Here is a 27,953-nt window from a genome sequence, read left to right as displayed (position 1 = left end):
TTATTGACACGGGTGTCTCCGGCACGCTGATAGCTGGTGTTTATTGAAACGTGTGTCTCCGGAACGCTATAATGGTTTTTTTTGACACTAGTGTCTCCGGCACGCTGAAAGCTGGTGTTTATTGACACATATGTTTCCGACACGCTATAAACTGGTATTACATAAAACATGCGTCCAGGGCACGGTACTGGATAGGGTTTGTTAAACGGTTGTCTAGATCTGGTATGAGACTGGCTGGAGTTTCGTTAAACGGTTGTCTAGCGCTGGTACGAGACTGGTTCGTGTTTCGTTAAACGGTTGTCTAGCTGTGGTATGAGACTGGCTGGGGTTTGGTTTAACGGATGTCTAGCTCCGGTATGAGACTGGCTGGTGTTTGGTTTAACGGTTGTCTAGCTCCGGTATGAGACTGGCTGGAATTTGGTTTAACGGATGTCTAGCTCCGGTATGAGACTGGCTGGTGTTTGGTTTAACGGTTGTCTAGCTCCGGTATGAGACTGGCTGGTGTTTGGTTTAACGGATGTCTAGATCTGGTATGAAACTGACTGGTGTTTCGTTAAACGGATGGCTGGCTACCTCATGGTATTTACTAGTGTTATTTTAAACGAGTGTCTTGAACACGATACAAGACGATGTTACAAAGTTGTCTGTGACACTGTACTGCCTAAAATTTCGTAAACTATTGACTGGGGCGTCTTTAAACATGTGTCTCGGCCACGTTACCGACTGCTTGACGCAGGAAAACACTTATCCGTGACGTCATCGCTGTCGAGTCTTGTTCCTGAAACACCAATAGTACTTTGTCAATTATGGAACTAGAAAATACAAAACGTGTATCAATTTTCCAGCACAGATATCTCTTCTTTTCTATATTAATCGTTATAACAATTTACACATCATTTCTTCACACACAGCTTGCATATTAGGTATACCGAAGATTTCTGCGTTTTTATCATTACAAGATGCGGCCGTCCAATTCGACATTCTTGCACCTGTTCTCGTCCAGATTTGCATACTTATTTACTGACATGGACGTTCTTCAGCTCCTCCAGAGGAAATGACAACTCTATTATTAGTTATTTCAATTTGAGCAAAATATTCAAGAATGTAACGTCTGTGTTTATTGGAAGTGACAACTGCTGCTTGCTTGTTTTTTGTCCATGTTTAACTAATTGATTCTAATGTTCGGGAACTTCATCTCGTAATTGAGAGGCTATTAAGTTATTTGAAACTGCTAACGTTAACACTTTCATACCACAGTAAAATTTCTATATAATCATCGGATCAACTCACCCGCTGTCGTCGCCTCTTCCATATCGCTGTGATTGTGTACAAGAACGGATTGACAGCAGCATTAACTGGTAAGACGAACACCATCACCCATGCATAAGCATGGTCTGGAATCGTTATCCCACACTTAGACAGTATACCTGGAATTTATTACTTCAAAGTGATAGTTTCATTGTAGAATCATAATATCTTAAGGCAATTACCAATAAGGCTAGTTTCATCAATGCTCTTGGGTATAAGGTGATAAAATCTTCTTTAGCTAAAGACGAGGAAATTGTAAGTGCTGGAAGAAATACGCGAACAATATTCTCTTCATGATGTCCTTGTTTAATAGTCATGGAATGAATTCCTCGTGTATGATGCCGTCATCATATAAACTTGACTGATATGAGGATGCCCTAAACAAACGAAGCCAAATGTTTTGATTGTGATTCATGTCGACTACAATATTTCAGACTCTTTTTTTTTTTTTTTAGGCTATCACATCAATTTGGAAAATTGATTATTCTGGCTTATATACAAGAAACCCTAATGTGGCACAGATAAAGAGATTCTTGTGACGTTACACTTAATGAGAGGATGGTAGAGCATACCTACCCATAATACCGATAGGACACCAGCAGCAGAAGTCAGTCGCCACAACTAGGAACAAGGTCCTCGCTACTACCATCTCTCGTTGTCGAGTCTGCGACGAGGTAATCCGACTACATCTGGCCCTTAAACTTTTTAACATCCAAATTTGTCCTGTTACTATAACGACAAAAACTATGCTATTCAGGCATACGAACACTGCAAACGAATATTCCGCACCTGGCTGTGCAACGTTCGTCAGTGGCAGGGCGAGGCAAACTCCAGACTGAGAGTAATATTCTCCTTTGAAGTAGGATTGCGCAACAAAAGTAGGAACTACCGCGAGTGTAATAGATATCAGCCAGAGGAACACTGAGACAACTGTGGCTTGTCTCCAGGATATGTTCCACTGGGAGAGACGTGACATTGGGAACACAACAACGATTAACCTATCTATTGTTATTAGTAGAATTAGAAATGTTGACATTTCACTTGAGATACTAGAGAAAATTCCAGCTGTTGTACAAGCAAAACTTGTCCTCCATTTATGTTCATTCCAAGCATAAACTTTGTTGTAATATGCATCAACAACGCCAATTATCAACAAATAAATCCCCATCAGAAAGTCAGACAAAGCTAAATTTAAAACAAAGAGAGAATAACTTTTAGTGATATTATCTTTATCTATGAATGTACGATAGAATATGACAACCAAATTTCCCAGGACAGCACACAGACCAATAGTCCACAGAAATACCCGTAGTACACCAGAGCTTATCAGAGCATAGCAGGAAGATATGGCATCATTCTTTGATTTACAAATCTTGTCATCCTTTGAACACTGGACTGATGTTCTTAAACACTTACTATCAGCGACAGATTTCGGTTTCACACAACACATGAATGGAGTGTCAGTCAACAAAATAACTAGATTTTTCAAACCTTCAAAAATATTCTCCGTCACTTCTAGTTTATTACCAAGAATATTTAAATGAGATAACCTGCTGTTATTGATGAAAATTCCAGGAGGTAGTTCTGTTAGGCTATTGTTTGATAAATCCAGATTATTCAGATTAGGTGGCAAGGTAGGAAGACCAGAAAGTTTGTTATTGTCTAGATAAAGATTAACTACATACACTCTGCTAAACACAAAATCGGGGAGATTGGATAAGTGATTATTAGACAATCTGAGTGAAAAGAGGCTTGATAATCCATGAAACACTTGACCTGAAAGAGACACAATCTGATTATTTTGTAGGTAGAGATAAGATAGACTTGACAACCCATTAAAAATATCATTTGATAGATCTGTAATCTGATTATTCGATAAATCTAGTTTGAAAAGCATCGAAAGTCCTGTAAACGTTTCACTACGGAGAGTCCATATGTCATTATTTGAAAGAGATAATTCAGTCAGGCCAGAAAGACCAAGAAATATACCATTCGGAAGACCTCTTACTCTATTACCAGAAAGAACAAGTTTGGAGAGCTTCGAGAGTTTTCTAAATAAGGTATCGGGGAGAAGTTTTATTTTATTTTTAGACAAATCCAATTTGGTGAGATTTGACAGTCCACCAAACACTGCTTTATCGATAGTTTTTATCTTATTATCAGACAGATCCAACTCAACAAGATTTGAAAGTTTACTGAACACGGTAGCAGGGACAACTTTAATCTTATTATGGGATAGACTAAGAATGTGAAGTTTTGCATGTTTGCTGAAAAGCTTGTTCGGGAGTTCTTTTATCTTATTGTAAGACAAATCGAGTTCTGTAAGTTCAGACAGCGCGCTTAATGCGTTATTTCGTAGAAACCCGATCTTGTTATTTGATAAGACTAATTGGGAAAGTTTCGGCATTCCTCGTAAAACTGTATCTTTAGTAAGTATTATTCTATTGTACGACAAATCGAGTTTTTTAAGTTTGCCTAAGTGATTGAATACCCTACTTTTTAGACGTCTGATATTATTGTTCGATAGACCCAGTTCAGTAAGTTGTGCTTGATCACTGAACACACGATCAGGGAGAGTTTTAATCATATTGTTATGAAGGGAGAGGTGGGTAAGCATTGACAAACCTTTGAATACAACATGAGAGAGATCTTCAATACTATTGTTTGAAAGGTTCAGAATTTTTAATTTCGATAGTTCAAGAAATACATGATCGGGGAGAACCTTAAGCAAATTACCTTGTAGGTAGAGTTGGTTGAGGACAGGTAAGTAAGTGAACAAATAACGTGGCAGGCTAGTTATTTTGTTGTTGGACAAGTCAAGTTCTGTAAGTACTGAAAGGTCGCTAAAAATATCAGGCAGAGTTGGTTCAAACTCGGGGAGAATAGTATCGAAATGAGGCGAGACTGTACTGTTATATAAAACCTGATTTTTGCGATTTAATACTCGAGTCGGTACATGTACATCTATAGCGAAAACGTTTATCAGATTGTCGGACAGCGAAATTTTAGTTAGTTTCGTCAGCCCTCTAAAGACAGCATTGGATAAATTTGTTATAAGATTGTTCGACAAATCCACTTCCATAAGTTCAGAGAAATCTCTGAACAAGTTATCGGAGAGAAAGGCAAGCTTGTTGTTGGAAAGGTACAGATGGGTGAGTCTAGAGAGATCTTTGAATACAGAACCTTCGAGAACCTCTATTTTATTATGAGATAAATCTAGCAGTGTAAGAAGCGAGAGTCCGTTTATTGAATCTTTGTGGAGTATTTCTATCATGTTATGAGAAAGATTCAGTTCAGAAAGTTCAGATAAATCAAAGAAAACAGTTTCAGGAAGAAGGTTTAGTTTATTGTAAGACAGATCGAGTTGGGACAGTTCAGATAGTCCATGGAACACAGTATCAGGAAGGCGCTTTATTCTATTTTTTGACAAGCCCAGCCTTGCCAATTCAGAAAGTCCTAAAAACACATTGCTTGGGAGAGCTGTAATTTGGTTGGCGTTAAGGAAGAGCTTGGTGAGAGCTTGCATTTCACTAAATACATTCTCAGGAACATATTTAATCTGATTATCAGACAAATCCAAGTCCGTTAGCTCAGAGAGTCCATTGAAAACAGCGTATGGAAGACGTTTCAATGTATTGTTAGCCAGAATCAGTGTGGTAAGCTCCATTAATTTTCTGAATACGCCACCAGGCAGACGTTTTATTTGGTTATCGGACAGATCAAGTTCAGTAAGTTCTGAAAGTCCTTTAAAAATAGCACGTGGGAGACTCTTCAGTATGTTATTGGATAGATCGAGCTCCGTTAGATCCGATAACCCCTTGAACAAAGTTACAGGGAGCCGTTTGATCTTGTTGTCAGAGAGCACCAACGTTGTGAGATCAGGGAGACCTCTGAAGAGTTTATCGGGAAGACTCACAATCCGATTTGAATTCAGAGAAATATGTGCTAGCAGAATCAGCTCATTGAACACATGAGGAGGTAAAACAGTTATGCGATTATAGGACATATCAAGAAATGTAAGCGCAGAAAATCCATGAAACACATTCTCTGGGAGAATCCCTAACTTGTTGCTGGAAAGATCGAGTCTTCTCAGTGCAAGAAGTCCAGAAAACACATTACTAGACAAATCATTTAGTCCGTTAGATGACAAATTTAGTAATATGAGGTTTGACAGGTCGCTAAACGCTTTAGATGGTAGAGACAATATGCTGTTTTCAGATAGGTCCAGTGATTTAAGGTTGTATAACCCAGACAGGCAATTACTGGAAAATGCATGTACATTAACCACAGCTAGATAAGAAAGATACGGCGGATGGAGGAACTCTAATAATGGGCCACTACTATTGTCATAAACTGAGGACGTATTATTGAAAAAGAGGCTTGAGGTAACCAGTGGACTTTCATTTAAGATGACCGTTAAGCCAATACACTTGCAAAATGGCTGGCAGAGTTTCGGACATGTGGATTCGTCGTCAGATTCGGGACAGTTGTCTCTTCCATCACAAACCTCTGTAATCGGGATGGTGTGTCGATGTTCAGAGGAGCAGTGGAAGCTGCCAGAACAGTTGTAGAGTTCTAGAAAATGGAGAAAAAAAACAATGTTTCTGACTACGAGGAAGATCTTTTATAATGGAGATTTTCTCTTGATCTATATAGAAATATTAACAAACTTTCCCTAAGAGTTGATAAACGTAAACGATACAAAGTTTTGATTAACAAAGACCTCCTCTTTCTGATTTTCACAATCTTATTTCACACATTTGACATGTCCAAAACATTGAATCCTTAATTCAAGGAAGTAGTATAACAGTATAAGATCGACCAGAGTCTATCTGTTTTAGCTATCTTGGACAAGGAATGTATCACACCAAAAATAAACTAATATCATTTAGGTCATGACTTAATATAATGATTGTTGTTTTCGAGGATTGAATAACTCCCCAAAATTTTAAATTTTGAAATTAAATTTGACATTAAGCATTAATTTTCGCGGATACTCTCTATCAACGAATTCATATGTCCATGAAGTGATAAAATTAGTGAAAGTAGATTTATTGAGCTACTATAATCCGACAAATCAAGTGTCCATGAAATGGGGATGTTTTGTAAAACCATAAAAGATGAACCCCATTAAAAGATCTGATTTTACAGTAACGCCTGGTTTTATTTTCAGTTTACTAACGGTTTTATTTCTCTTGGTGTATACACATACCACATTCGCCATCTGTTTTCTGTCCTGTGCAGTAAGCCTCACACATGTAACTCACGTGCTGACAAAAGGAGACGGGACACTTGTATGTTTCTTCTGGAGGATTACTATATCTTTCTGATAAAATAAAAAAAATCAACGACATTAGAATCGGAGAGAGGTGAAGAATGTGGTATTGTGGTGTTGGTTTATACCTTTAATGAATTTAAGATTTCTTCTTTATTATCGTCGTTCATTGAGCTAGCGCGATGGCGTCCTGAAAAAATAATTACACTTGGTCAGAATCTGATCATCTCAGACTACTGACAGACACAATCGAATCTTTAGAATGCTCAAACATTTGTAATTAAAAATGGCTGCCATATCAAACTTCTGACCAGACCAGGGTGATACTTCGATATGTTGGCATCATTTCATTAACATCCCCATCGAGTTTCAGCTCGACCGCACCACAGGTTGGCCGACATTAAGGCCATTTTGGATTACGGATCGGCTGAAATCTAGATTATTTTGGACATGGTCATCTGATAATCGCCACGGGAAACGTTATCCCGGATTTTGGAACTTGTTCAATCGCAGTGGTGAAAGTATCTGACGACTGATACACAAAATACATAAGTGAAGAGTACCGTCAATACAAATTTAGAGTCAAACAAGTAACTAAACTGCAACATACAGCTGTTAACGACCTAGATTTTAAAGCCTAGGAGGTGACTGAAAAAATAAAAAGTGATCAAAACTAAAGGGGTGTGCATTAGCCCCATAGTTCGATACATTTATAAATTTTCGTATATAGTATTTGATAATTTAAGAATATTGTCGTGTACATATATAATAAACCTATAAAATTTGATGGGATACCAGCATTCTATCTACCGCTTGGTTACCTTTTCCCTTCTAATACACTGCTTGTCAAAACATCGTTTTTGTTGCCTTTGTATTGAGCATCTGCTCGTACTGAGGAGTACCAGAATTTCGACATTTCGTGGCATCGGCTAACCTCGGTTATTTCCGGTACCTTTAGATGACGTAGTAAGTGAATAAACCGAGGCGTGACGACTGAACTCGGGGAGAAAACATTTCAGGGTACCGCGATGCGCTCTAGGAAATATTTCATTGGGATGTTGCTCCTTCAGTAATGGTGAAGGCAATTCATTCAAATCTATACCTTATTGGTAAGAATTTCTTATTAGCGATAAGCTGCAGTAGTCAAAAATATGTAGAACAAGGACACGTGTTTAGAATGTCGGTATCAAAGAGATTCATTGTTGCATTGGTTCATTCTGCTTTCCTTTGGGAACAAAAGAAGCACGTGACATACAGATTAAAACATGAAAAATATTCTGTTTAATTTTGAGTACCGACTTATACTTGATCTGGAAACAACAGGGACTTGGCACGAATTCCAAACCCACGGTCCATATAAGATATTACCATAAGATACATTAATAAGGACCGTGGGTTTGGAATTCGTGCCAAGTCCCTGTGCTGGTATTATACCACCAATGGACGTGTTGATATGAGATGGAGGAAAGAAACCCTGAGAATATGGGAACACATTGTACCTCAAGATGTATAGTCATCATGAGGAATCCACAAACATTATGTTATGTCAATTTCAATGTATTTTGTAGCATTTCCTACAAAAACATTTAAATGCTCGAGATACTGCAATTCATATTTGTTGTATCCAAAATGCTTATCTTGTTACACTTGTAAACAAACACAAATGAATTTTTGTTAATTGTTTTAATTTTAAATTCATTTATTTATTCGTTTATTGTTTAAATATACAAATAAATAAGATAATTGGTTGATTTAGTTATATTGATTTTTGAGAACATTTTTTAAACGTACTGGTATTGAATATCGTGCGAGATTCTCAAGGTATTTTATTACAACAATAGTAACAGTGTCTTACTTTCTGGACATTCCATCTCCGGGTTCACAACTGTCACTCCCTCAATATTAGGTACAGAACAGTTCGTTTCCAAATTACAAACCACATTGTTATCAAGTCCACTATCCTTGTTTAGGAAACTCTGCAAATAGTCCACATCGTCGGCTGAACAAATGAAAATCCCACAAAAAGAAACTATCCAAAGTTTAAACATTTCATCCATATTTGTCATGATTACAGTTATTCGTGATAATATCGGATTGAGTGGAGCAATGAAAAATGTCAGGATATTAGTAACTTTTATCGCTTCCTGGTCAGTGCCGTGGGTTAGATGTGTGTTGGATAGTTTCAGCGTCAGTATAAACCAATGAATCACCACTAATCGGACACAGGGGACAGACATGATGTAATATCAATACATTTGGTTTTTTTTTTTTTTTTTATTTTACCATGTTTCAAACGATTTGCAAGAGGCTCGAGGGGCCTGTATTCGTCTTGTTAGATTTAGCATATTACACGGCGAAAATATTTAAATGTTTCATACTAACAGAAAGAAAAGAAAAATACATTCCAAGTAAAATTACTTGTTCAGAATCAATCGAAAAGATAAATATGAGATGTTTGATAATTTGATTTGCTTTCAATAATTTTGATATGTTAAATGTTAATAAGAAACGTTTTAAAAGGACTTAACAATAACTTATAAGACAACACCAATTCCATGAAAAGGAACCAGGCGACAATATATGATAATATACTATATATGTATATAGTATATATATATGATATATGTATATAGATAATGTACTATATATAGATAATGTACTGTATATGTATATAGTATATAGTATATATATACTATATATGTATATAGATAATGTACTGTATATGTATATAGATAATGTACTGTATATGTATATAGATAATGTACTGTATATGTATATAGATAATGTACTGTATATGTATATAGATAATGTACTGTATATGTATATAGATAATGTACTATATATGTATATAGATAATGTACTGTATATGTATATAGATAATGTACTATATATGTATATAGATAGTGTACTGTATATGTATATAGATAGTGTACTATATATGTATATAGATAGTGTACTATATATGTATATAGATAGTGTACTGTATATGTATATAGATAGTGTACTATATATATAGTATATATATATGTATATATAATGTACTATATATGTATATATATATGTATATATGTACTGTATATGTATATAGATATTAAGGTTACATATATTTATATTCTTCTGTTTGACATGCTAACAAGAGTGATTAGTATAAGTTGAAAAACTAAAACTTGTTTTGTAATTGTTTTAAAATAAATCAACTTAGGTTTGTCTTTCTAGGCTGATTCTGATTTCACCCCCTCCTCCTAAATATTCATACTTTTGGCCTAACGCAACACTAAAAGGACGAAATGGTTGTAAGCTGTACCTTTATTCATTATTCAGCGAAGTATGTGTCGATTTTTCTAGTTTGTTTCAAAAATTTATATTTGTGTGTTGTTTGTACAATCAGAATGGAGAAGTGGTGTGTCCCCAAAATTAAATAAAAGTCCTGAATAAGGATTCTGAATTTTGTCACCAATGAACCTTACAAAATCGAAATTAGAATTAAAATGTGCATTGTATTTCAAAATCAAACGTACACCGTAAAAATGTCATTCTAAATTACAACAAGTAATCATTAAAAATATCCAAGAAGAGAATTAGACCGGGAATTCTGAAAGTGTAATAGTCTTCTTACCGTTATCGGCACAAGTGAAATGCAAGTAACTTCAAGACTACAAATACAAGCAAGTGAAAAGTGCAGCCTTTTGGTAAAACAATAATTCAAATTAAAAAATCACTTAAGCACTTGCATGAAAGGAAAGACTTTTGTGTATGAAAGGATCTAAGACATTACACCAAGTGAAACCAGGTTATCCAAAAACGAAAGGTGTTCCTGTTAAGACAACGATCGTCATGGAAAAACTACAAGGAGAATAAGACTATGTGTTCCGCAAGAAAGTCCACAAAGACTCCTGAAAAACTACAAGGAGAATAAGACTATGTGTTCCACAAGAAAGTCCACAAAGACTCCTGAAAAACTACAAGGAGAATAAGACTATGTGTTCCGCAAGAAAGTCCACAAAGACTCCTGAAAAACTACAAGGAGAATAAGACTATGTGTTCCACAAGAAAGTCCACAAAGACTCCTGAAAAACTACAAGGAGAATAAGACTATGTGTTCCGCGAGAAAGTCCACAAAGACTCCTGAAAAACTACAAGGAGAATAAGACTATGTGTTCCGCGAGAAAGTCCACAAAGACTCCTGAAAAACTACAAGGAGAATAAGACTATGTGTTCCGCAAGAAAGTCCACAAAGACTCCTGAAAAACTACAAGGAGAATAAGACTATGTGTTCCGCGAGAAAGTCCACAAAGACTCCTGAAAAACTACAAGGAGAATAAGACTATGTGTTCCGCAAGAAAGTCCACAAAGACTCCTGAAAAACTACAAGGAGAATAAGACTATGTGTTCCGCGAGAAAGTCCACAAAGACTCCTGAAAAACTACAAGGAGAATAAGACTATGTGTTCCGCAACAAATGGCCTGCTGTATTATTGCATAGTCTTCTTCATTTTTGTTTCCTGCCAAGCAAGAAAGTTTTTATCCAATCGGACATTGGAGATCAAGAAATGCGATATACATGTCGCTAATTTATGTACCGATCCATGACGGCGAAGTTTACCTTTCATGAAATAACAGCAAATTACATTCACACATCCTCCTTCAATGAAAATATCTGCCCATTTATCCTGAACTTAAATCAGGAAAGTACTAATCCTTTTTGGGATTTCTCCTTATGACTCATTTATATCGGACGTTTGACAATGCCCTTCGCCAAAAGGGATTAGATGTAGTACCATCGATCTGTCGGCTATAAAACCATGCTGTCTGATTTGTTCCCTCACGTGACCCATTGATTTATCTCTGATTATTGACTACAGTCGATATATGTCCACATTTCCCATGATAATTTCCCAGCGTTTATAGACGCCACGGTGGCCAACACCTCTGGATTGCGGGTTCGAGGCCCTCGTTGGTCAATCGCCAAGTACCACTCTCGGCTTCGTCGGATTATCGTTATACTATCTGGCCCCACTTGTATAAAACATCTCAATTTCAGATTTCCTCAAGCCCAGATTTTCCTCAGCTAATATCTCCTTGAAAATATCTTGTATGAAAATTCCTCAAGGAATTTCAGGACATCCTAGCCGATGCCTTCCTCCTGTTCCTTGAGAAAATCTTATACAAGCCGTTTTTGAGGAGATATCAGCTGAGGAAAATCTCAACTTGAGGAGATCTCAAGTTAAGATGTCAAACGAAGAGAAGTAACTCTGGGAGATCAGAATGACAGGTACTGGCTGCAAGTTGTAAGTTTTTCTCCGACTTTCTCTACCAAACAAACCTAATACGTCGACCAGCCTTCCGGTCCATGGGACGAAAACAGTTTATAGAAGTTCTTACAACAATATTCTCAGTATGATTTTATCTGTATGTTTGATATACCCTTGATATCGGACGATCGGAAGTTATTGGAAAATAATTTAAAGATGTTTAACGACACAATGTAAATCTTCGGATCAACAGATGATTGTTTTGGACAGGATGCACACATTTTACCTAAAATCTTGATTCCATGAGGTGATTGAAGTATACTCGGCAATGCTGACTAGTGATCAATCTTGAACGTTTGTTGAAACAAACTTATCGTGTTGGTTTAACAACTAAACACGGGGCCCTGTGTTATAGCTGTGTTACACCAGATTAAATCAACTGAAGCCAGTTGATTAGCCACCACGTTTTCCTATAAATGGTATCTCGTACGGGGTTCTAATAACGGAAATTTATATGATCAAATTCCAACAGTGTGACCTTTACATGATAATGGAAGGGTTCAATGGCTTGCATAAGTCGGGCTGATGCAACACAGGTTTCCGGTTGGTATGGTCTCCATACTGACAATACCAGCTAATTTCTGTGACCACGCAAAACACATTTCTTTTAAATCATAACAGTTTTCAGATTTTTTCTGCTGGATTATTTTTCTTTAGCTTTTGATTAATGTTTTACCTTGTACCTCCACATAACAAAGTATATAATCATACCCTTATGTATAGGGTAGTCTTTCTGATAACATTATAATTTATGTTAATCACAAACCTGTGTGAAGAGTCAAATTCTATACATTATTTTCCTTGACGTCATTCAAGTCCAGTAACAGGTTTTAATTTTAACAGTAAAACTCCTATTTCCATCAGAGCGATCGCATATTGTCGAGATCTCGCTATTACGAAGAAAGCTCGTAATTCATTAGACTACACCATATTGTAAAGCAACTGGACGCCACATTGATAAACCTAAATATGAAGACCAGATGAGTGCTGGTAAGCTTGCAAGTAGCACTCTGTGGGTCAGTCGTACATGTCATTTGAAGCTGACTACAGAACTGTTAGTACTTTGTTTAAGGTATCAATGTCGATGAAAGCCAACGTATACGTATGATTTCCGGGTTATCGCGAGATAGCCCATCCTCGGTACTCCAATGCTCACTATACCTCTCACACCCCTGAAGCTTTTCGTGGCAAAATTGAGGGCTCAAGAGAAGTAATTTACTTGGTCTAGAGAAAGTTTCGGGAAACTTACCAATCACAGTGACGCTCCACTCGAGATTCGTTTGATGTACATCAAAAGATCAAACTTGTTTTCTCGTCTTATCCGAAAGGTGCCGCAAACGGAACCTTTAATTTTGCCATGAAATGTTCCCGGGGTGTAGAGAGTGAGTGTAACCCCTGGATTATCGAAAATGGAGATGGATCTAACCGGCCACCATACATTTCAGTCGACATATTTTAAAAGTCACTGGCTACTCGACGGCAAATGAAGAACATCACATATTAGACGGGAAAATGTATTGTTACGTTGCGGAATTAACGTACAGCAAATAAAACCCAACAACTTGGTTAAAATTCAACAATTTAATAACAACAAATAAATTCTATACAGTAAAATTACAAATATTGCGATGGTGTACAGAGCTGGCTACTGTATAGTACTATCTACACATATTGTGACAAATAATCATAAACACGTTTTTTTTGTGTAAACAATCAATATGGTACAATGCATGCAAACACAACATTTATAGATAACAGTATCGTTTCAGAATTGTCATAACCAGAGCAAATCACAAACACTCATGATACGAGGACAGGATGCGTTAAGCAGGAGTGCCCTCTTACAGCTCTACTTTTAAGGCTGTGCAGCCTAGGGATGGTGTCATGTGGTCAGCTTTTGTCGAAGAGGTAGCACTTTAAAGTAAACAAGAGCAGTGATTCAATATTGGCATAAGAAAGGTCTAGCACCTAAAGCTATCCATACTGGTACGGTAGCAACACTAGGGAATGATGCCCTTCATATGCCACAGTGAAAAGGTGGATGGTGGAGTTTAAACGTGACAGACAGAGCCTTCGGGATGATGCCTGTCCTGGAAGACCTGTCACTGTTGCAACCCCAGAAATGGTCAACATAGTACATGATATTGTTGTGGCAGACTGACATGCGAGTTACAGGTGTATATATATATCACCTGTACAGTTGAGATTTCACTGGAAAGAGTACAATCCATTCTTATGAAAGATCTTGCAATGAGAGAGCTCTCAGGCCGTTGGGTACTAAAACTTCAGACAGTCAATCGGAATCACACCAGGCGAACTTTGTCGACTGCTAGTCTGAACTTTTTAGAGGCATATCCTGCTCACTTTCTGCATAGATTTGTCAATATGGATGAAACATGGGTCTATCATTTCACTCCAGAGGTCAAACAACAGTCTAAACAATGGAAAGCACCCTGGTTCACCCCCGCCAAAGAAGGCAAAGACTGTTCCATCAGCTGGAAAAGTAATGGCCTTGGTTTTCTGGGATGCTGATAGTATTCTGATGGTAGACTTTCTGCAAAAGGGCCAAACAATCAATGGCACATATTCTGCATCACGTCTTGGATAGTTCAAAGAAAACATTAAACTCGTGAAAAACTTCGTAAATGTGTGTTGTTCCACTAGGACAATGACCATGTTCACTAGTCTGTCATTGTCATGGCTGATATTAACGCTTGTCACTGAATTGAGCATCCGCCTTAATAACCTTATCTCACTCCATCAGCCATTCATCTTATTCCAAAATTGAAAAAAGTACCCAATTTCGGTCAGATGATAACGCTATATATGCAGTGGAGGACTGTCTGAACGGTCAAGAAAAGGACTTTTTTAAAAGTGATATTGAGACCTTTAACCATGGCAAAAGTGTATCGTGAGATATTGAAGGGGATTGTGTTGACAAATAATGCAATATGCCTGCCAAAACACAAATCTTTTAATATGTGGCTCACAACTTATCAATCAACACTCGTATTTTTTATATATATTTTTATAATAGATAAGCTTTATATTCTTATCACTTGCTGACGGAATGTTTTAAACTAACACCTTTAAACGTTCACATAACACACCAGGTATACCGATTAACACATTTAACTTTATCTAAACATTCTAATGACCAGAATGGCAAAAATGATTTGTCCCAAGTTACTGCAACTTATTCAATAGTCGTCTCCTGATGATTGCAATTCAACAACAGTTAATGATATAGAATAACTAATTATATAGCTATAATTCTGTCTTGAAGCATATCGAATCTCTCGCTACCATAGAGGTTGCATTGTAGCTAGTTACCGTCTCGTTCTTATATATAATTAAACTAAATACCAGTCAATGTATGTATAGAAAGATTCATTTCTAACGTATGATGGTGATCTGTTTTTGTCTGATTCAAGCTGTGCCCTCTCTAAATCAGAATCGACCATAGCACACCCATCCTCACCTATACTCTATTATTTCACTATTTTGTTTCTTCGCCTTTCTCTCACTTTTGGTGTCACTCTTGACACCTGTGCTCGTGCAAGTGGCCCAACCTGTTTTTGAACATGTGTAAGGTCGTAAAATACTTCTTTTTTTTTCTTTTTTTTATTACATACTGATAGATTTCCAACGTCTTTATCTGATTCGACCAACATATTTGTGCTGCATATTACTAAAATTCAAAATATTTCCATTAAAAATCTGTTCAAGATCCTCATCCATATAACCTGAATTTTATCTAAAAATAACATTGGCCTTATTTTTGTATTGAACGTAACAAATTTGCAAATTTAGTAGAAAGTTAATAAAATTATTTTGTCCGTATTATTGTCACTTGAGTTGACGTACGTACTGAGCTCTTTTAAAAATGGAGAAGAAATGCATCTAAACAGAATTTAAGGAGATCGAATGGAGTGACAAAAACGTGTCACAGTATTACGAATTGCTTAGACCTTACACATTACATTGTAACGGAAACTACGTGTACAAGTATTACGGAAATTTCACACCGTCTTTCGGGTCGTAGGTTATTTCTTTATTCACTTTCGGATTGCATCGGGTGTTTACACACTTACAATATATAATGCCGAAACCGTCCTGGAGAGTTACACTGACAACATGAATTTGCCACGTTTCCTCAGAAGAAAACGACTAAGTTGGAAAATATTAGCAATAATCGCTTTAATAACGATTGCAGTATATGTGTATGTATACTACTACCACCAAACTGATTTACCTAATCCAAACGTGTTCTTAAAAGAGCGACGAAAACGCTTCATTGACTATCAAGCAGTGGAGAGTAACAGGAAGGGTCCCGGAGAAATGGGAGCACCAGTGATTTTAGAAGGCGAAGAAAAAGCATTGGCAGCTTCATTGTTTAAGAAGGAAGCTTTTAATATAATTGCAAGTGATAAAATATCACTAGAGAGGTCAATTAAAGACGTCCGAGACTCGAAGTAAGTACACAAGATGTTAATATAAGCTAATGTAACGGACTCTGTCAGCAGAGTGTGTGATGTACATACATATGATGCTATTGTGGTGTTCTATGTCACACATTCTCTAAGGACTTGTATGATTTCTTCAATATTTGAATTATTTTTAGTCCGTTCCGCTATCATTAAACATGATTCAACAGACGTGAAACCTTTCATGTCAGAAGTGTATGTAATGAGCATGTATTTATACTGACAGAAGAAATCAGACATACCATCTAAAATAATAATAGACTGATTGACAGAGACATGACAGTAACCATCTTATCTATGAATTTTACATAAATACCATATCAAGAGGTGTGTATCAATTCTATGACGTAAATCCTTTGAATTGAATTTACAGTATTGTATATTTTTGCAATATTGTTATTAGATTAAGGTTATATCCAGCCTGTGATAGCCTAGACTAATAAAGTGACCTGTACTTTCTCTTTACACAGTTCTCCCTTCAGTGCTTCACAAGTCTTTGACTCTGTAGACAGCTACAATCTATGTTGTTCCTGAAAACCTGATCATAATCATATACTTCAAAATTACCGTCTGATGATTCTGGTTTAGAGCAAACTAACAGCCCCCACAGCTGAGGCAAAACCAAACGTTATATAATCTCTCTTTTTTTAAGTAGACACCCAACCACTACTAATAGTAGCTACTGTAGCTAGGCTACATTACCATTACCTGAAGTATTACGTATGACATAGTAGCTTTAAGGTGAACTTACTAAGTAAATTTCTAAATCAAGACAACATGCAGTACAATTTTCCAATTGCTGGACTCACCTGCAAGTTTACCTTAGATACTATGTGTATTTAGCTATGTTTTAAAATATTATTGCAAAATATAAGGAAAATGATACAATGTTGCTTGTTGTGTATATTTCAAAAGACAAAGACTTGTGAAGAACTGAAATTTTGCAGGCACAAGAACTATATGAACATGCATCTACCTATGTGTCTCTTCATGGCCTGGTGTTACCATAGAAAATCAATTTGTTCTGTGATAGTTTAGTTGGTTTGATCAGTAGCCTACATAACCTTAAGTGAAGATCCAAGGTGCATGGTTTGATACTCCAAACCCATGGTGGGTGGGTTCGTTTACTTCAGGACCAGTCTGATCTGTGCTGACCTGGTTTTGGCCTTGGGCAAGAAACTTTACCCGCATTGCTTTAGATGGCATGTAATGTGCCTTCCATGTGTTGTTCATTGAGGTAACCACCAGTTATTACCTCAAAATGACCCTGTCTTTTCGTAGAGCGATAAACCAAACAAACAATCTTCTTTGATGTGACTTTTCCTCATTTCTACAAGTCTAATTATACTTACTTAATACCTACATAATATGCAAATTACCGTCAATGTGCTTTAGAAAGATTCATAAGGTTGATAACAATATCTAGTATATATAGCAAGTTACCAGTACTTAAATTCTATATTCAGCTCCAAATGCTAGGAGAAATAATAAATATAAAAAGTGTTTTGAAAACCAATATTTAATCACTGCAACAAAATGGGGAAAAAATGAAAAGGCTACGGCTATTGTGTATATGTATAGCAGTAAAAGTAGTAATACTGTCTTAAAGCTGCATGTAATCAATAAATCTATATTTATCATAGCCTATAAAATATTTAATGTCAGGTAATCGAATATGCCTTCAGAAGTATTTTAACCAATTTACATTCAGTTTTGTCATATAAAAGATAGAAAGAAGTCTTCAGGCAATGCTTTTTTTCAAGAGTTTGTAAATCAGTATTCCTACAAAAAGTATGCAGTGATCAAAAACTTAAATACTGAGTCTTTGTGTGTTATGATATTTGTTATTTTTCATCCCTGTCATTAAAACTGCAGCGATGAACTGTTGCAAAACTTGGATGTAAATCACATACATGTAACTGCTAGTCTGCTTCACATTAATCTTGTCTTATTTTGTTTCCATTATGCTAGAATTTTGCTGAATTCTTACAGAATGATTATTCCTTTATTCCAAGCATTCACATGACTTGATGTTTCTGTGATATATGAAAACTGAGGGTAGTCACTGAGGCTTCAGAACTAGAGTTGTAAACCTACTAAAAACCTGACAGTTATTTTTGAAAGCCTTATTAGATAGCAATTACATTAAATGAAAACAGTTTAGGTGTCAATTTTAGGATGTCAGTGTCCTAGTCAGTTTTCTATATACATAGTATGATATCACGAACATCATTGTATATTACATTCATCGATTTTTACACCTGAGGTGATTTAATTGTACCTGTACATCAAAGATGTACCTTCATTGCTGGTGGCATGTACATACAAGCATAAATACAAATAGCTATAGGCAGTGGAAATGAATTATGTGTAGTGCATTATTTAAAACTCCTTATCAGAATGCCTTCTTCAATCTTAGTGTTGTCTTCATGATACATCTATATAAATCTATAACTGTTTATGATCTTCCAATGTCGTTTCAAATGGAGATAAAAGATAAACAATTTTTTTTGTGGAAGTTCCCATATGTCCTTGTATTTGAAACTAATTATTTAATTTATTTAATTTTCATTAATTTAAAGTACTAAAGGTATATTCAGTTCCCAAATATCTTGTGACCTCTTTTATGTAGATTTTGAATATAAAATTGAGGATAAAATCAATACATACCAGATGTTTGTATTAAGGCTAGTGTGATCAAATATCATGGAGCCTACACAATACTGGATAAATGATTTATGCAGCAAAATATCAGCTGATGGCACGGTAGTGTCTTGTACAAATTGTACCACATGTAAACTGTAATTGTGACGTGTATGTTCTTTCATGAAAATCTTTGGTAGGAGGTTAGATATTTCAAAGAATCAACAAAGAAAAGTTACAAAAAATCACATAGCTTAAGGGTAAAAGGAAGCAAATTACTGATTTTTGTCTTCAAAACAGTTTCTTTAAGAAATAAGTCATTTCGGTGCATCAGAAAATAAACATGCATGTTTAGATGTCAGAAAAACGTGTCAGCTGTTATTGTCAAGTTACAGTTATTATCTCTTTTCCCTCTGCCAAATGGAACATAATGTTAAGGGAGTTCTACTGTATCACTCTCTAAAATGCTAAAGTGATTTATCCTTAAAAAATAGAGAAATGAAAATCTTAAGAAAACTGGAAAAAAGGTGTTTACTTCATTATGTTTATATAATGTATATGTTTGTCTAAAATCTTTCAGAAAGAGAAATAGCCATCACACTATGATGGGAATTGGTTGCTTTTTCAAAATCAACACTTAAATACACATAATAAATGAAGTTAAGTTTATTACCAGTACAGAATCATTTAAGATTCAAACATACAATAACAACATTACATTGAGTAAATTTAATAATGACAACAGTTCCAAATTTTATGAAATTTCGTAATTATGTAAAAGATCTTGATCTTATCTGTTTTTGAGGGAATTAATTAACTGGTGGTGCCAAGGTTTCTTTACCTTGGACTGATATATCTGTGATTTTACCATTGTGAGATTTCCTTGTCTCATCCTAGGGTGCAAAACCTTGTGTTTGCTAACTTAATAATTGTTCCCCTTGGGTTGAGATCTACATATCTCACCTCCAATGGGATTCTATTATTCTGGGAGGTTGTTCCATATTTTGACTAAGCATAGACCAAAATATTTTCCCTTATATCCAGTTTACAATGTCCTCCTGTCCACTGGTTTAATAGACCATGTCATTCCAGAGTTGAATAAAATCTGTTGCTGTCTTTATCACAAGCATTTGTTCATATCTCCCTGGATCTTTGTGAAGGAAATGATGGCAATCTAAGCCTTTAAAGTGTACCTGAATAAGACATTTCCCTAAATCCAGGTAACTGTTTAGTTGCTCCCTGTTGCACAGATTCGATCGATATGTTTCATTTTATTCGGGTTCCGTACAGTATTTGTGTGCTCTAGATGTACTAGTGTCTTGTATAGTAAAAGATAGTGTTATCTACAGGTATTACAAGAAAATAAAAAGTTCTCCTTATTAACATACTATATACTTGTTTAACTTGTGTACTTATCTTAAAAAGACAGAGACCGATTTTTAATTACTCCAATGTTCGTTTCCTTGTCCACTTCATGTAATTCTTCTTTGTTAAGGTATTATTGTCTTTCAATGCCATACCAGCCAATATACATTAATTTTAATTTTGGAGGAAGGAATTTCATGCCATTTATCTCTTTAAGCTGACAAATGGTCCAGTTCATCTTGGAGTATATTTATATCAGCTGTTACCTGTGTATATCTAAATAATTTTGTGTAATCTGTAAAAGATTGATTTGATCACATATCAAATGTAAAATTAAGTTGGAGTTGTTCTTACATTGAAATTGTGTAATTGTTGAAATCAATGTTTCTAGATGCTTGGCATATGTTACTATTTGTATTTTCTACTTAACTGATTATATGTACTTCATGAGTTACTTCTTCAACTTTACATCAGGAATAAATGTACCTGTAATCACTTGATTTCTTCAACTTTACATCAGGAATAAATGTACCTGTAGTCACTTGATTTCTTCAACTTTACATCAGGAATAAATGTACCTGTAGTCACTTGATTTCTTCAACTTTACATCAGGAATAAATGTACCTGAAGTCACTTGATTTCTTCAACTTTACATCAGGAATAAATGTACCTGTAGTCACTTGATTTCTTCAACTTTACATCAGGAATAAATGTACCTGTAGTCACTTGATTTCTTCAACTTTACATCAGGAATAAATGTACCTGTAGTCACTTGATTTCTTCAACTTTACATCAGGAATAAATGTACCTGTAGTCACTTGATTTCTGCTTTTCTGGGATCTCTGAATCATTTCTGAACGCTACCTGTTAATTGTGTAGATCCTTGCAATTTTGGTATTAATTAGTTTTATTTCTTAAATATGAGGTATAGCAATTTTACGGTTATTTTCAATTATTGACTCAATATCATTGCCTCCTTATATTTTAGAAAATCTTTTCCATAAACAAGTTTACATACTTACTATAATACTACTTAGTAGTTGTACCCTTCAGTTGTCTAGTAAAAAATTATTATGATTTAGAAAACTTGAACAGAACTGTTGTCAATATTCAAATAATATTCTGAATTTTCAACAGCATATGTATTGCTAGGGGCAATACTTTGAAACTGTTCTACAAATATTTTTGACAAATAGCATATACATGTTTAATGTACATTGTTACATGTCAAGCATTTATGTTATAAAAAGATGCAGATCATGTTATATTATTCCTATATATAGCTTACTTTATGCCTGAGGCTGGTAGATGTGTTCTTGCAGCTAGAAAATCTCTCAGTATTGACTATGAAACAGCTGAAATATGAATATGTATAAGCAGGTTAAGGAGTGTTAGCATATAGAAATCATTTAAAACCATTGATTTAAAAATTGAACAGGCATGAGGCTCCTCTGTAACAAATTTGTTGGCCTATGCTAACATTCACAATCAATTATAGGATGGGTGTTAGGTATAGAATGGCTTTTCATTAGGATATTCAGTCCCTTTGGAGTATATATATATGAATGTTGCAAATGTGATACTGCTTCCCAGGCTCCAGATCTGGTAAAATGTCATCAGTTTTAATGCTGGCTTATGTTCGAAAGGGAGAACTAACTGTGTGCCTAAAAGCTATATGCATTTCACATGACTTTCAAGATCGCATCGAAACTACATTTGTAATATAAATTCCATCCAATACATTAAAACTAATGGTGTTTATCAATACAAGCTGAATTGCTAAAAACAACAGGTCCCACAAGGTTAAATTCAACTATTTTCAAAACATCTTTGAGTCCCGTTAAAATTCTTTAGTAAATGACGTGGGACTTGTATGTATATTACTCAATTCCTCTGATATCATCTTTGCATAGCTACCTGGAGGTTTTATACAAAATCATTCATGAAAATGGGATTTGTTTTTTCATTCTTTTCAAATCTATCAAGTCCAGCTGTTGTCTATGCATAGAAAAATCTATTTCCCATTGTTTGGGTCAACCTGATTTATCACATGTTGTGGTGAAAAGACTTTATACTTCAATAGCAACATTTGTGGGACTGTATTTTAAAGATGAATCATAAAAATAAACATTTTTTTTTTCATTTTTATAAATTGGGAGAACTCTTTTGTGTTTATTTTTTGAATAATCAAAATTTTAGCATGATGAAGATGAGGACAACATTTACAAGATGATTTTAGCATCATTTATATGTCTATAATTAACTTAGCAGTTATATGCTGTAGAATTATTTTCCTGGCAGAGTAAATGAATAGATATTGCTATCAGGTTCAGGATTCACTGAATATTGATATGATCATTTACGTAATTGCTTAGCATCATCTTATACAATGATTGATTGTAACATTTCATAACAGAACAGAGGAACTTTTTAAAATACCAGACTTATAGACTATCTCTACCTAGCAACTACACAAGTTATTTACAGTTGACATAGATGATACACAGGTTACAGTGACGTAGTCTTTTAGTGACGTCATAATGTACACACCTTGGTTGAATTAAACTAGATATTGTAATGATACACAGGTTACAAGAACGTTGTGTATAAGTGACATCATAATGTACACACCTTGGTTGAATTAAACTAGATACTGTAATGATACACAGGTTACAATGACGTTGTGTATAAGTGACATCATAATGTACACACCTTGGTTGAATTAAACTAGATACTGTAATGATACACAGGTTACAAGAACGTTGTGTATAAGTGACATCATAATGTACACACCTTGGTTGAATTAAACTAGATACTGTAATGATACACAGGTTACAATGACGTTGTGTATAAGTGACGTCATAATGTACAAACCTTGGTTGAATTAAACTAGATACTGTAATGATACACAGGTTACAAGAACGTTGTGTATAAGTGACATCATAATGTACAAACCTAGGTTGAATTAAACTAGATACTGTAATGATACACAGGTTACAAGAACGTTGTGTATAAGTGACATCATAATGTACAAACGTTGGTTGAACTACGTTAGATACTGTAATGATACACAGGTTACAAGAACGTTGTGTATAAGTGACGTCATAATGTGCAAACCTTGGTTGAAATACGTTAGATACTGTAATGATACACAGGTTACAAGAACGTTGTGTATAAGTGACGTCATAATGTACAAACCTTGGTTGAATTACGTTAGATACTGTAATGATACACAGGTTACAATGACGTAGTCTTTTAGTGACCTCATAATGTACAAACCTTGGTTGAATTAAACTAGATACTGTAATGATACACAGGTTACAATGACGTTGTGTACAAGTGACGTCATAATGTACAAACCTAGGTTGAATTAAACTAGATACTGTAATGATACGCAGGTTACAAGAACTTTGTGTATAAGTGACGTCATAATGCACAAACCTAGGTTGAATTAAACTAAATACTGTAATGATACACAGGTTACAATGACGTAGTCTTTTAGTGACTTCATAATGTACAAACCTTGGTTGAATTACGTTAGATACTGTAATGATACACAGGTTACAAGAACGTTGTGTATAAGTGATGTCATAATGTACAAACCTAGGTTGAATTTAACTAAATACTGTAATGATACACAGGTTACAATGACGTAGTCTTTTAGTGACCTCATAATGTACAAACCTTGGTTGAATTACGTTAGATACTGTAATGATACACAGGTTAACAATATAAATAATGATAAAACAGAAATAACTACAAGTTCATATCAGTAACGTAACCCTACAGTATATATGTCTATGTAGAAGTACAAACGTGAAATATAGAACAGGTAAGTAAAATTCTATGTCAGCTATAAGAGAGCTTCCACAGGCAGTGGGCGGGGTACAGAATATCTACAGGTATGTACACTAAGTTTAATATGTGAATTAGAACTATTTTCTAGATTAGTTTAATTGAAATAAAAAAAAAATGAAATTACAGTCGAGTTGACTAGTGTCTGGTACATGGATAAAGGTGCATATAAATTAGAATAAATTAGAATTGTAATTGAAGTTAAACCATCTGTAATAAGTAGCCATGAAATAAGTAACTAAATTGTTTGATTGTCTGTGTCTGATATTAAGTCCTTCTGGTTCAGTGGTGTTTATGATGATGAAATCATAAATGATCTACTAGTTTCCACCAAATTGTCTGTACAAAATGAAAAAAACAACGCAGCCCAAAGAAATAGGTAACACCAGTGAAACTGCTTGGTACTGTGAGTCTTCTACTTATTGACCACCATGGACATCCCTCCATGTAAGCGTAATCTTAGATTTATAAACAAACATACATACAGGAAACGTCAAGCCTGGACAGCCCGCACGAATGTGGTTGTTAACCTATCCAAAATCATACATTTAGTCATAAACTTTCACTTACATCCAAGGGACTTTCTTTTTGTCCCACATCACCGATTACAGAACCTAATGATCGTTTAACGGACATCAACCTATTTCGACCCAGAGTGAGACATCATGTTTTCTTTAAGGATTATGGGAATGATATAAGTAATATGTTTGCTCCTAACCCATTCAAACCTACGTCAGACTGGACACCACAACGTGGCCTTAATGCAGATTTGGACACTTTCCTTAATATAACTTCATTTTTTATTACAAACACTCCCCCAAAACAAAACATGTTATGCAATCTCAAACCAAAAGAGTCTCAAGCACTCATCACCCTCAAACAGAACACAGATCTCATTATCAAGCCTGCTGACAAAGGCGGAGCTATTGTCATTCTTAACTGCTGTGATTATATAGCCGACACAAAATGCCAACTCGGCAACACTGAACACTACAGACTGTCAGATGCAGATCTAACTCAGGGCATAGCCATTTTCTTCAGATAGTTAAATCCAAACTTGAGAAAGACATTGTCTCATTCAATACTATCAGGGATGCCATGACCTGTCTTTTCTATCTCCTACCTAAAATACATAAACCAGGAAACCCGCGTAGACCAATAGTATGTGCTATAGGCAGACCTACAGAAAAGTTGTCAGCTACAGTCGATTAGTATCTCGAACCACTTGTGATCAGAGTAAAATCATACCTGAAAGATACAACAGACTTCCTCAATAAAATTAACAATCTTTCCCGAATCCAAACACATGGTCTTCTAGTCGGTGCAGATGTATCCTCTTTCTATACACCAGTGCCACACAGAGATGACATTCTCACAGCAGAACAAGCCCTGGACACCAGGGTTGACAATTCTCCACTGACTTGGATCCTCTTAAGATTTCTACATTTTACCACGGACTGTTTTATGTTCAATAACAAACACTACCTACAAGAACAGGGTACCAGTATAGGTACCAAATGTGCACCTAATTACACCATATTATTTACAGACCAACTCGAAACAAATTTTATAGGGACTCAGCCTCTCAAACCTCTAATTTGGTGGAAGTTTATCGATGATGTGTTTTTTAATTTGACCTTCCCCTGCGAGGACCTTGCTGGGTTCATGGATAGTCTTAACTGATTTCATCCTAAGATCCATTTTACTTACGAGGTGAGCTCTATCCGGATTTATGTCCTAGACACCAGGATGATCAAAGAGCAAGATGGCACTCTACAGACCACACTATACACTAAGCCCACGGATGTGTACTTATACCTACACTACAACTGAACCCACCCGCATCAACAAATTCAACACATTCCATTAAAGCAACTTCTTAGGGTATGCTGCATATGCTCAACTTTGAACGAGTTTGAAAAACACAGCAAAGCCATGTGTGAAAACTTTGGAATACGAGGTTGTCCACGGAATGTTTTAGAATCCACTAAGGAAAAGGCAAGGAATACCAAGATTATCATTACTAAGGAAAGCCAATCCAGACACCAAAACTGTTGTTCCTTTCATTACTAAATTTGATTCCCACGGTCAACACATAATGTGGAATACAATACATTGGACAAACTGGAAACACTATCCACAAACACTTCCATGGCCATTTCACCAATACTTGTACAACAATAAACACAAACCAGTTTTGCAACACTATACATCCACCGGACATGACACCAGTTATATGAAAATTATCTGTCTCAGAACCACCTCCAAACACTTAAATACATGCTTACGCACTGAAGAGGCCTTCATCTCCTTTCTAAACACCACTGAACCAGAAGGACTTAATATCAGACAAGGATAATGAAAGAACTTCGTTTATTTTTTTTTTGGCTACTTATTACAGATGGTTTAACTTCAATTACAATTCTAATTTATTCTAATTTATATGCACCTTTATCCATGTACCAGACACTAGTCAACTCGACTGTAATTTCATTTTTTTTTTTATTTCAATTAAACTAATCTAGAAAATAGTTCTAATTCACATATTAAACTTAGTGTACATACCTGTAGATATTCTGTACCCGCCCACTGCCTGTGGAAGCTCTCTTATAGCTGACATAGAATTTTACTTACCTGTTCTATATTTCACGTTTGTACTTCTACATAGACATATATACTGTAGGGTTACGTTACTGATATGGACTTGTAGTTATTTCTGTTTTATCATTATTTATATTGTTAACCTGTGTATCATTACAGTATCTAGTTCAATGCAACCAAGGTTTGTACATTATGAGGTCACTTATACACAATGTCATTGTAACCTGTGTATCATTACAGTATCTAACGTAATTCAACCAAGGTTTGTACATTATGACGTCACTTATACACAAGGTCATTGTAACCTGTGTATCATTACAGTATCTAACGTAATTCAACCAAGGTTTGTACATTATGAGGTCACTTATACACAATGTCTTTGTAACCTGTATATCATTACAGTATCTAACGTAATTCAACTAAGGTTTGTACATTATGACGTCACTTATACACAAAGTTCTTGTAACCTGTGTATCATTACAGTATCTAGTTTAATTCAACCTAGGTTTGTACATTATGATGTCACTTATACACAACCTTCTTGTAACCTGTGTATCATTACAGTATCTAGTTTAATTCAACCTAGGTTTGTACATTATGATGTCACTTATACACAACGTTCTTGTAACCTGTGTATCATTACAGTATCTAGTTTAATTCAACCAAGGTTTGTACATTATGATGTCACTTATACACAACCTTCTTGTAACCTGTGTATCATTACAGTATCTAGTTTAATTCAACCTAGGTTTGTACATTATGATGTCACTTATACACAACGTTCTTGTAACCTGTGTATCATTACAGTATCTAGTTTAATTCAACCTAGGTTTGTACATTATGATGTCACTTATACACAACGTTCTTGTAACCTGTGTATCATTACAGTATCTAGTTTAATTCAACCTAGGTTTGTACATTATGATGTCACTTATACACAACCTTCTTGTAACCTGTGTATCATTACAGTATCTAACGTAATTCAACCAAGGTTTGTACATTATGATGTCACTTATACACAACCTTCTTGTAACCTGTGTATCATTACAGTATCTAACGTAATTCAACCAAGGTTTGTACATTATGACGTCACTTATACACGTCATTG

At 35.4% G+C, this 27,953-nt stretch overlaps 2 protein-coding genes across 2 annotated transcripts in view; one reads left to right on the top strand and one right to left on the bottom strand.

The window, feature by feature from the left end:
- Positions 1 to 694: 694 nt before the first annotated feature.
- LOC132559130 (leucine-rich repeat-containing G-protein coupled receptor 5-like) lies at positions 695 to 8,640 on the bottom strand. The gene is made up of 4 exons (XM_060223737.1): positions 8,439 to 8,640; positions 1,885 to 5,883; positions 1,291 to 1,427; positions 695 to 778 (listed from the first exon to the last, which is right to left on the bottom strand). The coding sequence occupies exons 1-4, from the start codon at positions 8,638 to 8,640 to the stop codon at positions 695 to 697; spliced, it is 4,422 nt and encodes a 1,473-aa protein (XP_060079720.1).
- A 7,391-nt stretch (positions 8,641 to 16,031) lies between these two features.
- Positions 16,032 to 27,953, top strand: part of LOC132559134 (probable N-acetylgalactosaminyltransferase 9) — a 30,417-nt gene continuing 18,495 nt past the window's right edge. Inside the window, exon 1 of the mRNA XM_060223741.1 lies at positions 16,032 to 16,369. Coding sequence (XP_060079724.1) covers positions 16,032 to 16,369 — 338 coding nt within the window. The remainder of the gene's footprint in view (positions 16,370 to 27,953) is intronic.

The sequence above is a fragment of the Ylistrum balloti genome, unplaced genomic scaffold, assembly GCF_031769215.1.
Source record: "Ylistrum balloti isolate Yb309-2 unplaced genomic scaffold, AGI_CSIRO_Ybal_v1 Utg370858, whole genome shotgun sequence".
Taxonomy (NCBI): domain Eukaryota; kingdom Metazoa; phylum Mollusca; class Bivalvia; order Pectinida; family Pectinidae; genus Ylistrum; species Ylistrum balloti.
Note: the sequence above shows the minus strand (reverse complement) of the source record. Positions and strands in the feature narration are given on the sequence as shown.